Source organism: Taudactylus pleione, unplaced genomic scaffold (assembly GCF_031769625.1).
Source record: "Taudactylus pleione unplaced genomic scaffold, aTauple2 ptg000484l, whole genome shotgun sequence".
Classification (NCBI taxonomy): domain Eukaryota; kingdom Metazoa; phylum Chordata; class Amphibia; order Anura; family Myobatrachidae; genus Taudactylus; species Taudactylus pleione.
The window spans coordinates 6,471,493-6,486,437 of NW_028284886.1; the positions used below are offsets into that span (position 1 = coordinate 6,471,493).

At 51.5% G+C, this 14,945-nt stretch overlaps 1 protein-coding gene across 1 annotated transcript in view; it reads right to left on the reverse strand.

Annotated features, from left to right (window-relative positions):
* MLYCD (malonyl-CoA decarboxylase) overlaps positions 1 to 11,544 on the reverse strand; it is a 62,088-nt gene extending 50,544 nt beyond the window's left edge. Inside the window, 1 exon segment of the mRNA XM_088449402.1 lies at positions 10,943 to 11,544. Coding sequence (XP_088305528.1) covers positions 10,943 to 11,479 — 537 coding nt within the window. The 5' untranslated portion in view covers positions 11,480 to 11,544.
* Between the last annotated feature and the right edge of the window lie 3,401 nt (positions 11,545 to 14,945).

Consider the following 14,945-nt stretch of genomic DNA (forward strand, 5'->3'; position numbering starts at 1 on the left):
CGTGATGGCGGCCTGCGCGGGGCCCCCAGCCAGCTGAATAAGCCTTACTCAGGCTGGCCGACTTGCGAGCCCAGGAGACTGCGACACAGACCCTGGGCTTCCCACTCCCAGAAAACAGGGCTTACACGCATGTCAGTCAGTAGTGTTCACTCTAGCTCCGGCAGGCAGGGCGCCGGAGCTAGAGAGGGCACTTCAGTGTGCGCTCCTGTGTGCACGCGCCCGAAAAGTGGGCGTGATCATCAAAAAGGGGGCGTGTCTATAAGACGCGTCCCCTTTTTGTCACTCTTGGGGGCATGCCCGGCACTTACGGACACGCCGGGCAGCCCCCAAGCGCTGCCGACTGGGAGAATAGATGCCGAGCGCATGCGCCCGGCGTCTATTCTCCGGCGGTGACTGGGTCACCGCACATTTCCCCACCCGCGGGACACTGCGACACGCGGGTGAAGATGGCAGCCGCAGGCTGTGAGGGCAGGACGCTTTTTGCCCTCCTTCTGGAGGGCAGGGTGCTTTTTGCGCTGCAGGAGGGCAGGGTACCGCGCTCCGCTAACTAAATCAGACAGAAGCATTGAAGGGTCTGCGTACGACTAGGCGGGATCCATTCTGCACACTCGTAGAATGGGTCCTGCGCACGCCCATATTCCCGATAATCAGGAAACTGCAATCAGCAGAGCACTTTTGTGTACGGCTGAATCAGGCCTAGAGTTCACTTTGGTAGTGTTAACATAACTGAAAATTCTTCAGTGTTGTCATAGTATTTGGAGTAGGGTCCAACAAGATTTATATGTGCTTTCACACCAGCTACATAAGCTGGCGTGCATTAACCCCTGTGTCATCAGTATTAGGTTGGCATATGTACTGCGTCGTGATACTATACATGATATCATCAAACCTTGCCTGCCACAATGAAGATCGCGTGGAAAAGGCCATGATGATGCCTGACCTCTCCCACCCTGCTCAGATGGCCACAAACATTCTCTTCCTTCTAACCCCTAAAAGCCATAGTGATGCAGAGGTCAACAAAACCTGTGTGTGCTGCTCTTCAAGTACAGCTGCCCTATAAGAAGAAAATAAAAACATAAAACTTTTTACAGTAGGAGGTGCACGCTGCATTTCTTTTTTAAAAATGACAGTGATCAGCTAAGGAGTATTATTTAACGGGTCAGTGGCATGTGCAGCCAAAAAGGGGAACGATCTAAGGACCTCATTCAGAGCCGCTCGCAAAAAGCGAGCGCTCGCTCTGAATGAGGGCGGCCGCTTTTCTTTTGAAAGGCGGCCTCCTGGCAGCTCGCTAAGCTGTGGGTTACCACCCACAGCTTTAGCGAGTGACTAGGTGATGGTCGCAATGGTCAAGACCATCGGGGCTTGCGACGAGACCCTTGGGGTAGGGTCTCGTCTACCGCAAGCCCCAGGCAGCTTCCTGCTCTAACAGAGCAGGAAGCTCCCTACTGACATCACTGATGTCAGAACGGCCACCTACAAACGGCAGGCGTTCCTTCAGGAACGCCTCCGTTTGTCCGGCCATCCCCCCACCCCGACTGCAAAACGGGGCGAGCTGTCGATAAACATCGACAGCCGCCCCCCTCTTGTAGCGAGAGCATTTGTCACTCGCTCCGGGGCTTGTGCAGTGCGAGCGCTGCGCGAGCACAGGCCCTCACCATCGACCCGCTTGCGAGCGGGTCTGAATGAGGTCCTAACTGCAACCTCTGTGAATCGCTGATCATTGTCAAAAGTAGCAATCGCTATTTAAAGCTAGGGAGGTTGCTGTAATGGTTAATACACGCGGTCAGATATGTCAGATTGAACGATTTTACCAACGATTGAACGATCTCAGACAGTATTAAAATGAATGGAATCGTCCAAATCTGACTGCAAACACATCCGATGTCAGATATCGTTATCTGACAAGCGGGAACGCGCATCGTTCATCGTTACAGGCTCACATGTCAGATTTTCTTTCAGATATGAACGATTTTTAAAATAGTTATCGTTCAAATCTGACAGAAAATCTGACCGTGCGTATGCACCATAAGCTGCGCAACCTCATTTAGGCCAGTTACCACCTGCCATTCACACTCTCCGTCTCAAATACAGTTTTAACACATGGAAAATCCATTACAACCTAATTAGTTTGCTTTGCCGTTCGACCAGATTTCCGCATGACCCTTTGGCTTATCTCTTTTTTTTTTTTTTTACTTCAGCTAGTGGCCCGACTACGCCATGCATTGTTCTACAGACTAAACTGATGTAGCTTGCTGACATCGCTCCAAGCCTCTCACGCCAAGAACCAGCGCAGGAAACAGCGACCTTCATAACGGATGCAAACACCCTCCTGGCTGGTCCTTGACAAAAACCACGGGTGTATTACGGTGCGTACACATGGTACGACTTTTATGAGCGACTTGAACCATATCGTTTAACTTTTTGGCAGTCACCAACCTGACAACTACCAACGATGCGCATTCCCGCATAAACGATAAAGATATCTATGATCTTCATGCATGCAGGCCAACTTGGACGATTTTGTAAAGATATGCCAGTAAAAAATATGAGATATGGTAAGAACTTACCCTTGTTATCTCTATTTCTACGAAGTCCATAGGGTTCCACAGGATACCTTGGGGTATAGGTGTGACGTCAGTCATCGGGCACCAAAGAGTTAAGCTTTCAGCCTCCCAGGATGCACTAGGTCCCCCTCCTATACCCCGCCCCCGAGCCAAGGCACCTCAGTTAGTTACCAAACCATAGGCCGGAGGAGGAGAAGGAAGAGAGAGAAAAAAAGATCTGGATACACACAAGAATCACATTCTCACCAGAGGGAGACGGAAAAACCGGTGACCAGAGCAAAGCCCATCTGCAGCACAGGTGCGACAGGGCGGGATTCCTGTGGAACCCTATGGACTTCGTAGAAATAGAGATAACAAGGGTAAGTTCTTACCATATCTCATATTTTCTACTTCAGGGTCCATAGGGTATCCACAGGATACCTTGGGGATGTCCCAAAGCAGTATCCTTTAAGGGTGGGGACGCTCCTGTGCTGAAAGGAGAATCCGACGCCCGAAGGAAGCATCCTGAGAGGCGAAGGTGTCAAACCTGTAATACCTCACGAAGGTATGGACAGAGGACCACGTAGCAGCCTTGCAGATCTGGACTGCAGAGGCACCATGTCGAGCTGCCCACGAAGGACCCACAGACCTAGTGGAATGAGCCTTCAGAGAAGGAGGAACCGGTAGGCCTTCATGAAGATAAGCTTCAGAAATAGCCATACGGATCCAGGCTGCCAAAGTTTGCTTTGAGGCAGGCTAACCCTTTTTGCGGAAGCCATAGAGGACAAACAAAGCGTCCGACTTCCTGAACGAAGAAGTGCGGTCAACATAAGTCCTTAAGGCCCGCACAACATCCAAAGAGGCCTCACCCACGGAAAGACCCGGTGAGTTAAAGGCCGGAACAACGATTTCCTCGTTAACATGAAACTGGGAAACAACTTTGGGAAGAAACTCGGGCCGAGTGCGGAGCACTGCCCTGTTCCCATGAAAAACCAAGAAAGGGGGTCTACAAGAAAGAGCCCCTAAATCAGAAACACGTCTGGCCGAAGCCATAGCCAGAAGGAAAACAGTCTTAGCTGTCAGCCATTTAAGATCCACTGAGCCCAGTGGTTCAAACGGCGGTCCTTGGAGAGCCCTCAGGACCACAGCCAAATCCCAAGGCGCCACAGGTGGAACAAAGGGCGGCTGAATGCGGAGAACACCTTGCATAAAGGTGCGCACATCCGGGATTGTAGCAATCCTACGGTGAAACCAGACAGACAGGGCCGAAACCTGTACCTTCAAAGAAGCAAGGCGAAGCCCATGATCTAGTCCCGCTTGTAGGAAGGCGAGAATCCGAGACAGACGAAACTCCCGCGGTGCATAACCTCTCGGTCGACACCACTGGAAGAACGTATGCCACACGCGATGGTATATCCTCGCGGAAGACGGTTTCCGAGCTTGCAACATGGTACGCACTACAGAGCTGGAAAACCCCCGGGACCTCAGCATGGCCGTCTCAACAGCCACGCCGTCAAAGACAGCCGAGTCAGGTCCGGGTGAAGGCAAGGACCCTGAGACAGAAGGTCCGGTCGTAGCGGCAACCGCAGAGGACTGTCCACGGACAGACCCTGAAGGTCTGAGAACCAGTGCCGTCTGGGCCACGCGGGAGCTATCAACAGGAGCGTCCCTCCTTCCTGTTTGAATTTCCGGATTACCCGTGGAAGAAGGGAGACCGGAGGGAACAGGTATGCGAACCGGAACGTCCACCGGACGGACAGAGCATCCACCAGAGACGCCCCTTCGTCTCTTGTGCGAGACCCGTACACCGGCAACTTGTTGTTGTGCCGGGACGCCATGAAGTCGATCTCTGGAAGACCCCATCTGTCCACCAGCAGTTGAAAAACGTCCGGGTGCAGGGACCATTCCCCTGGATGAACGTCCTGGCGACTTAGAAAGTCCGCCTCCCAATTTAGCACTCCCGGGATTAAGACCGCTGATATGGCCGGAAGATTGCGCTCCGCCTATACCAGGATCCGAGAGACCTCCACGAGAGCCGCCCGACTTAGGGTTCCTCCTTGCCTGTTTATGTAGGCCACGGTGGTAGCGTTGTCCGACTGGACCTGTACCGGGCGACCCTGGAGAACCCGATGTGCATGCTGGAGAGCATTGAAGACCGCACAGAGTTCCAAGATATTGATTGGAAGCTCCGCTTCTGTCGGCGTCCACCTGCCCTGGAACAAGTGTGGACCCGAAACTGCTCCCCAGCCCCGCTGAGATGGGTCGTCTGTAACCACCAGGCAAGGGACAGGCGAACCTCCGGGGTGAGCACAATCATCTGGGACTTCAGAGACTGCGGCAGCCCGTTCCACTTGGACAGAATCAAGTGCTGCAGAGGTCTGGAGTGAAACTGGGCATATTCCACCATGTCTAACACTGACACCATGGAGCCCAGTAACCTCATCGCCGAGTGTAGAGACACCCGGCGACTGAGCAGACAACTGCGCACCCTCGACTGTAAAGCAGAGATCTTTTCCTCCGTCACAAAGATCCTCTGCTGTTCCGAGTCCAATAAGAGTCCGAGGTGCAGAATCCTCCGAGACGGGATTAGAGTGGACTTCTGCCAGTTGATTATCCAGCCGTGCCGTTGCAGTAGCGCAATGGTCAGGCCCAAGTGGCGTAGAAGGAGCTCTGGAGATCCTGCCACCAATAAAAGGTCGTCCAAGTACGGCAACATGCGGACTCCCTGCAGCCGCAGAGAAGCCGCCATGACCGCCATCACCTTGGTGAACACACGTGGTGCTGTCGCCAGGCCAAAAGGTAACGCCCGAAACTGGAAGTGGTCGCTGCGGATTGCAAACCTGAGGAACGGTTGATGGCGCAAAAGAATAGGGACATGCAGGTAAGCGTCCTGTATGTCCAATGACACCATGTAGTCCCCAGGTTCCAGCACCAGAATGATGGACCGTAGGGTCTCCATCCGAAACATCGGTACCCGCAAAGACCTGTTGAGAGCTTTGAGGTTGAGAATCGGACGATACGACCCATTGGGTTTCTGTACCAAAAAAAGATTTGAATAGAAACCCTGGCCCCTCTGGGAGAATGGAACAGGCACTATAACTCCAGCCTGGAGCGTAGTGTGCAATACCTTCCGCAGCTCCGTAGCCTTGTTCCGGTCTGATGGTAGACCCGTGGCGAAGAATCGAGCCGGGGGTCTGTGCCGGAAGGAGAGGGCGTACCCGTGGGAGACCACCTCGAGAACCCAAGTGTCTGTCGTAGTGACCGACCAACACTGGGCGAACTGCAGCAGGCGGCATCCCACTTTGGGATCCCCCAAAGGGAGGCCCGGACCGTCAGGCCGCAGGCTTGTCATCTGGCTTGGGGGCCGGACGTCTGGTACTCCATGCCTGCTTCCGGGGCTTGGACGATTTCTTAGGGCCAGCCTGTCGAGGAAAAGACTGTGGTTTGGGCCAGCCCTGGGCCCTAGATGACCGAAAGGACGATGGTCCAGAACCAGAAGGAGCAGCGTGGCCACAATCTTATCCAGATCCGGACCGAAGAGAACTTCTCCGGTAAATGGCTACGCCTCCAGACCCCTTCTGGAATCTGCGTCCGCCTTCCAGGATCGCAGCCACAAGGTGTGACGAGCAGCCACCGCTGCTGAACAAATTCTAGACACCAGAGTACTAATGTCTAAGGCCGCCTCGTTGATATAAGTGGCCGAATCACGGAGATTACCAATCAACTCCGCCTGTTCGGCCGGACAGTCGGAATCAAAAGATGCCTCTAATGAATCCGCCCAGCGCTCCATCGCTCTGGCAACCCAGCAAATGGCCATAGCCGGTCGTGCTGCCCCCCCCGCAAGGGAATAAGCAGACTTCAGGCAGATCTCCACCTTGCGGTCCGTAGCATCCTTAAGGGAGGACATGGATGGCATCGGCAATGTGGCACTACGGAGGGGACTCCCACTTTGCAAAATAATTATCCGCGAACGGATAAGCCACCGCCAGGCGCCTCTGCGGCTGGTATCTTTTGCCAGGCTGTTTCCACGCCTCCTCTAAATGGTCCACTAACTGACCTGAAAGAGGAAAGACTGTGGCATCGCCCTTCACATCTTTAAAAAAGGCATACTTAGATTTAGCCGCTGGGGGAACTTCGTCCTCAATCACCAAGGCTGTGCGGACTGCCCGAATAAGTCCAGGAATATATACTTTGGACTTAGCATCAGCGTCCTTAGTATGGAGAGGTTCCTGATCGTAAGGATCCAGAATCTCCCCATCATCAGACGTCCCCTCGTCATCCTCATAAGGAGCCGACAGAGACGCCACCGGCCGTTTATGTGGCCGGATCACAGACTCCCCTTGCAACACATCCGACAAGTGCTGTACAGAACTCGTCAGGGAGTTAACCCACGCCGGCTCCTGAGAAACCGGGAGCGGGGAAATAGGGAGACTGTGGGGTACCACCAATTGTCGTGGGAAACCCTGCATGGGTGACGACACCACTGATTGCTGGGACAAACCCATCTGCGTAAACGCGGGTTGCGGAGCTAACTGGCCCACTAAGGTTGTAAGCGCCTGAGCAAAACAAGCCCAGGACGGCTCCTGTACCGGTGCTGTAACCGTAAGAGGCCGCGCCATGGACAAACACTGCCGGCAGAGGCCCTCCGCGCTACCCTCCCCCTCCGCTAACGGTACTTTACACGTAGTACACTGTAGCCGGAGAGGAAAATCACTTTCAGACATGATGGCACCAAGTATGTGACCCCTCTCACCAATTTATATCAAATAGGCGAGAGACCACCCTGCAGCACCGCACCGCAAGGGCTTAGCAGAAAGAACAGGGATAGTAATAAAGCTGACAGTTTAGAAGAAAAGTTACAGGCAGCAGCGCTAGCACAGTCACATACAATGCAAAGAAATATCAATTCCTGCACTAACAGCGCTGATCAATCAACTACGCAGACACAGGGCCTGGTAGGACACAGCGCAGCATACACAGACCTGACCCAAATCGGAGGAGAGGTATGCGGGGGGACCCAGACCACGATGCTTCCGTCCAGGCTTCCAGCAACGTTCACCATGCGTTCAGAGGAAGATGGCCACCGAGGAGCAGAGAGGAGGCTGGCCTGGGGGAGGAGCGCTGCCACAGGACCAGTCGGCAGCGTGCAGAGAGGGCTGTGTGCAGTGGGGGAGGAGCCGGCTGTGAGACAGGGAAGGCGCGCTCCCCTGGCATGCATTTAACCCCTGGGACGCCGCAGCGCTACCGCTCTGCTGCGGTCCGCTGTCCCAGGGGGTAGTGGAAGCGCAGGTTGGTCGCCTGGCTCCACGCTGCAGCCAGTCCCCAGGGAGCCCCCTGCCTGGGGACTCAGGACCATGTGATCAGCGGGGACCCACCGCGGGACCCCGCTGCTTACCTTTGTCCCCCTTGAATCCGGCCATGGTCCGGAACATCTGGGGTCACCGCTAGCTGTGACCCCAGATGCTCACCAGCATCCCCGGATCGGTACCGGCGTTCTGGTACTGGCGGGGGTGTAGGGAAGACAGCATGGACGTCAGGACTGACTGTCCATGCTGTACATCCAGATGTGCAGCCACAGCTGCATAGAAGAAAGCTTCAGGGGCTCTTCTAGCCCCCACTCCGACAGGTGAACCCGACTCCGGCCGGGCACCAAACTAAACTGAGGTGCCTTGGCTCGGGGCCGGGGTATAGGAGGGGGACCTAGTGCATCCTGGGAGGCTGAAAGCTTAACTCTTTGGTGCCCGATGACTGACGTCACACCTATACCCCAAGGTATCCTGTGGATACCCTATGGACCCTGAAGTAGAAAGATAGATATCTATGATAGATATTTCAGTTAAGCCATCAGTGTGTACAACCAAAATCGTTTGCCCTGCACTACAGAAAGTTGGAGGGAAATCTATCAACGATATCTATGGTTGTTCAAGTTCTTCCGTATGTATGCAGTATTAAGGTGCCTATCCATTAGGCGACCTGAAAGTCTGAACGTCTAGCGCTCAGACCTTCAGGTCGCCGAGGTGCGGTGCCCGCTCTGAACGGCGTTCACTGAACGTCATTCAGTGACGAACCCCGACCTCCTATCTCTGAACATGCCCGTCAACCTGACGACGCTCGTCAAGTTCGGCAGTCGGGGTCGGCAAGGACTCAGTGTGCACGAGCATCGCTGGTTCTTGCCGGCTATCCATTACCCGACTTTGTGAGCAATGCGACCAGACCCTTCTGGTTTTGGGAGAATGAAGACATCTTTGAACTGAAGGCCCCTACACATTACACGATATTGCTAACGATTTGCCCGATTCAGAAGCATCGGAACGACAACTCGGCAATATCGTGCAATGTGTCTGCACTACATCGTGTAGTGTGCGCTCCCGTGGGGTCATCAGCTGCAACGCCTGATCTTTTGTACACGCAGGAGATTGTGCAATGCGGCTGACGATCCCATGCAGCGCTATGTGGCAGGGGCCGGCATATTGGGCACCGAATCGCCCAGTGTGTACGGACCGCCCGATAGGTCAGTCGGTCGGCGCAGGGATCGTGGGTCGCATCGCCGGGTACACAGTTAAGTGTGTACCCAACATAAGTTTTCATACAGTACTTCAACTTTTTTTTTTTCGGCCTTATTCCATAACTTTTATGGTTTGAATATAAAATTGTTGACTTTCAAAGAAACTCTGTTGCTGGTTCTATTATCAAGATTATACATCTATTTAGGAAGCATCCTACTGTGTTATAAAGTGCAGCTCATACTAAAGTGTCTCACACTGTGAACAACAGGTTAAAAAGCCTTTTAATGGCCCATTTAATGCAACAGGCACACAATAGATTTAACACGCACATGAAACCTAAAACAGTTGGAATATTAAACATAGGGGATTATAATGGAAATAATGAAGGGCTTCCATATATACACACACACACACACACACACATCAGACCGCCGACCTGTCTTACTGGTGAAGATGTCTGTACGCTCATTCTAAAGATAAGCCCACCTAGCCCTGGCAGAGTGATGTAAACAGTAGCGACATTATATTATTTATTATCCATTATTTATACAGCGCACACATATTCCTCAGGCCTTTGCAGAGTGTATTTCAATCATTCACATTAGAGGTGCTCAATAATTAGGATCTTATATACCCAGCCCGAGAAGCCCCTCTGAGCTCCATGCAAAAAAAACGTTGGATGTGCCTAGGTCAAGTTTGCAATATACACCCGTTTTAAAGCACACTGGTCAACTCTCCCACAATGTCAGGGAAACTCCACGAAACAGTCTCCCTGAGCCCCTGAAGAGTCTAGCAATCTCCCTGAGGGCGGGTGTGTGTAAATCGGTGATGATGTCATCACTCTCCACCCACTTTGGAGGAAACATTGGTGGTAATAAGCAGGATAAGTGCTACAAGAAAATGGCCACCACTCTCCAGAACACTGATGGTTACATGAGTGGCCAAGGATGTGTGTTGAATTATTGGGGGGATGCGACGGATTGCACAAACCTGGCGGAACTGAGAGTTAAGGGTGTGGGGGGGGGTAATTTAAGAGGTTGGTAAATAGTAGAAGGCAGCATGTTCACACCTACAATGAAATCTCACGGTAGTGGGTTCGTGGCATGAGAGGGGACTTAATGGCCATCTGTGTAGTCTTTCTGTGACTATGGCAGATTTTGGTGTTATTTTTTATTGTGGTAACTACGCACATTCCCTCTACAGCGCCGCACACCTAGGTGTTGCTTTCATAATCTCTGTGAAAGTAATCACATATGTATAAAAGTAAATGTTAGCAGTTCGCAAGGCAGTTCTAGATGCCGACCTGTCATTCGATATGGCCAAAGTCACAATACCTCTATTAGGGTTTAGACACTAAGGAGGGAGAGTTAGGCTTAGGCACTTACCGGGAGGGTTGGGGTGCAGGGTAGGTAGGGTTAGAGTTAGGGGGTAAATAGGACAGGGGAACACTACTTACCGTTCCCGTCAGGATTGCAGCCATCGGGATGCCGCTGGCAGTGTACTGACAGCCGGCATTCTACACGTCGGTATATCATACCCAACCCCTTTATTAGGATACCTATAGTGTCAATGCCAACCTGCAGCTGGCAAACAGTTGAGCTTATTTCCCTTTCATGCTAGGGACCCAGAAGTGATGTGCAGCGAGGGAGGAAGTGCGATTCCATGCCCATGAAGTCCACCCGAGTAGAAACCTGTTCACTCGCCACGCTTCAGGCATGGTGGCTCGCTGCAAGATTTTATTCCTCCTCTATGTCCAAGCAGATGGTAGGGAATGACGTTGGACAGTAGCTGATGCTGTCAGGGTCCTCTCCACGAAGGGCATCTAGACACTACCCTGGCAAACCCACGAATGGCCCATGCAACACGCAACTGTACACATGTAAGGAATCTTACCCTAAGGTGGGGGACGTCTGCCAGCTTAGACGCAACACTCTCTACCAGGTCAGCTCTAAGGTCCACCAGGAACTTCATGCCCCCTTCCAGCTTACTAATATGGCTGAAGAGCACTTTGTACTGGGGGGTGAGGTAGTACCTCAGCCTGTCCTCCACCTGCAGGACAGTGCCCAGGTCCCTCTTCTGCTGAGCCTGCACCAGCTTGCCGCTGAGCTCTGCCACCTGGGCATGGTCCACCCCGAACTCAGCAGCCAGCTGCCCCAGCAGCACAGCCCTCTCCCCCTTCTCCAGGGACCCGTAGCACTGGATGAAGTGCAAGCTCTGCAGCTCAGGGGGCGGGGGGCTTTTCTCCTTGGTCTCGTAGGGCGGCAGCGGGGGCACAGACTTGCTCAGGAGGTCCTCCATGGCTGTGGGCGAGGAGCTGACCTTCCTGGTGGAGAGGTTAATGTGAGACCAGGGGGAGCGATGGCAGGGCGGCCCCCGCTCGCAGCAACGCGCGACAGTTGCGATTCGCTGCAGGAGGCGCGTTAGTCGCATGATACAGGGGGTTACCCCGTCAGCCGGGGACCTGCACGAGACGGCCGTGAGGTGGCACGCTTGACGTCATGGCATGAGCCAGGCAGCCAATCAGAGGGGGGGAGTGTTGTGCGTCAGCGGCCGAGTGAGTCCGCCATATTGAGTGTGGCAGCTATAGCTTTAGCTAGCTATAATTCTTTTTACCTAGTTGAAATCTAAATGCTACTAAGAAGTTCACAGCCATGGAACTGCATATTAACAGACTATGAGCCGTATTCAATTTGCGCCGAGCCGCGATACTTTTTCGCGTCCCCGGACTTTTCGCCTACTTTGCCTGTTTTGTAGGCGGAAAAGTATCGCGCGCGTGCCCTCTTTACCCCATATTCAATTTGAAAGTACGCGAAAACGGGACCCGGCGAAACTCGAACAGGCGGAAAGTACTGTCAGATTTGGGGAAATCAGCCTGAGACCCCCCAAAAGATTCTCTGACATGGGGTTTAGCTATGGTACCCCCCGATTTGGCTTGCTGAAGGTATTTGGTGTTTTTACACGGGCTCAAAAGCTGCTAAATAGCGTTTTTCTATACGTGATGCAGAATAGTATTCAGGAGTATTTTTTCCTGAAAATAACTTATCCCAGCAAATTTGGGGTACTTGAAAATGGGGGCCAGTATATTTAAAAGTTGCTAAAGTGAAGTTGAAAAAATCGTGAAAAATCCACCTGCCGCAAGCCCTTGCAATGAAAAAAACACTTGGGGCATACTTGGGGACCCCCCAGAGTCAAGTTCGCTAGTTTTTAACTTTGTCCCCCAACTTTTTTTTTTTTGCCCCCTTTTTCAAAGTAATTTTTTGGGGTGTCAAGTGTTTTTTATTTTTTTTTGACACCTTTGGGGGACTGTCTGAAGGCTGCACAGGGGTTCCCGCAATGTTGCACCCCAAAACCCCAATTCTGCACTTTTTTCCGCCTGCTATTCATAGGCGAAACTTTTTCGCCTAGTACATTGCATTGACTTTCCGCCTAGGCGAAAAGTCTTCCAAATTTTGCTTTTATGGGGTAAAAGCAAAACAGGCAAAAATGACGTCATCCGCGAAAAAGTATAGGTGATCCGGACATTTCGCCTCATATTGAATACAGGCCTATATGTTTATTAACAGTTATTTTATATGGTGCACACATATTGCGCATATTGAGCATTCTGTCCTTCGGCCCGGCGTTAGCTGCCGAGATACAGAAATTGCCGGGAAAATGGCTGCTGCAGCCATTTTTCGGTGATTTGCGCATGCGCAGTAGAGATGTCACAGGAACGCGGCGTGGGCACCGTGTCCCCGGAGACCTATGCATGCGCACTAGACTCTGGCACAATGCCGGAGTCTGCTGCTTCCGCCAGAGAGGAGTGGGCCTGATCGGAGCCTGCACACGGTCCCCCTCCTCTCTTAAAGCACCTCTGGAGCTTACACTCTATATTCCCTATCACATGGACACGCACGCACACTGGGGTTATTTATTCATTTTTGGTCTTAATCAAATTAACCTACCAGGATGTTTTGGGACTGTTGGAGGAAACATGGGGAGAACATGCAAACTCCAACGATAGGACCTTGGTCAGGAATTGATCTCAGGGCTGTGGGGCAGTAAGGCTGAGCACTACATCGGCCAAGATAAGAAATTGTTAAAACAGTGATATATACCGTCAATTTTAACATTACAATCGCAATTTATTGAAGAAGAAACAAAAAAAAAAGAAAACTAAATTTGCAATAACAATCCTATCAGATGCAGGGGTTCTCCCTATTTACCATTCTCCCCACATTGAAATATATTATCATCATCAGGGCCGGGTCTAGAGTCTGCGGAACGTATCCTGATGGGGGTGTGACCATGGGCAACAAAATAAAAACGAAACAAACAAAACAAAATAGTAATCTTGCTACATGGGGGGAGGGGACGACGTTTGCCATGGGAGGGACGTTTGCCGTGGGGGTAGCCGTTTGCCTAAGTGTTACCTTGTGATGGCAGACGGGTCCCTCCTCCTTGATGCCACTCATCCATTTTGACGTCATCACGCCTGGCACCGGCATTCTGGGAGACTGGGACTCCCAATGGTATTGCGCCGTGGCCGTTTGTAAATACGGTGCCGCGCCCGCCGCAGCTTATACACGTTGGCGGGCAAGAGCGGGCATGCCCCATCAAAATAGACAGCGCCGGGGAGTGACTGCGGCCGCACCCTCACTGTGCAGCGCTCCGGGCGATAGCCCTGCTTGCCCACCCCTAGAACCACCACTGATTATCATTATAATTTTTTTTCTACTTATCAGGCAGCTGAGGGGAGCACGGAATGGGGCATATCCCCCAGAGAATCCTGGGCACCCGCTCTCGGGGGTACAGTATTGCTGGGAACATAAGTATCCCTCAGCTGCCCTGCCAATATTTTAATGGTAAATTTGGCGGGAAAATATTTTCTATCGTTGTGATAAGCGTAGAGCGATACTCTTCCTTATAGCCCATGAGGTCACGATGCACAGACCTGCAAATCTGGTTGCTGTGCTGATATAGATAATTAGATATAATAATAACAGAAGAACAAATTATGAAAGTTTATTTTTTACCAGTGAAGACACAAATCACCATTTATATTTGTACTAGTCCTTGCATTATATGTTACATTTGTTGTTACTGTTACAGATTGTTTCTGCTGAATACCTTTAACCTACTTGGCAGGAGATAGCAGTAGAGGAAAGTTTACAAGTACATGACATGGTCCGGTCAGGCTGCTCTTTCCATAACAAGATATTTTAAGTAGATGACTCGTGTGTATCAGTATATATAATATGAAACCTGTCCAATACTAATGTTTGAACGTCATTAAAGTAGAAGCGTCACTAATTATGAATAATATATAGTATTTTAAATAATTAAATAAATAAATTGTATACAGTAATGAGGGCAATCATTTGAGAGTATCCAGTTTTATAAAATCTGCCTCCAGCATCTGCCCCATGAGAATTCTGACGACAGACAAGATGGTGGCTGAGAATTTATGATTTAAAGTGTTTTTTCCCCCATTTCTGATGTCGATGATCATCGGCAGCTTTGACTGATAGTGTTAAAACGGCAATAGGAGTATATGGTAAATGCGTGCTTTAGCATATATTCCTATTGCCATTTTAAAACTGTTGGTCAGCGGCTTTGAAAAAGCGCGGTATAGTAAATATACCTCTTAGTTTGTTTCAACTGTGTACTTGTGTGAGTTCTTTAGGCCTGATTCAGCATGGATCACCATTGCAACAGCGCACGCAGATCAGCCGAATGGCGCGTACAGCACATGCGTATGCCCCGCACTGCGCGTGTGCAGGTTAGCATTGCGATCGCACTGCGATCACGCAGGCAGATAGAAAGACATCGTAGAGTGCGTGACGGGACGTCAGCGTTTGGGGGTGGTGACAGGGGAATGGTTGGAGAAACCTAGACGTGCCTGTCCGTTTGAACG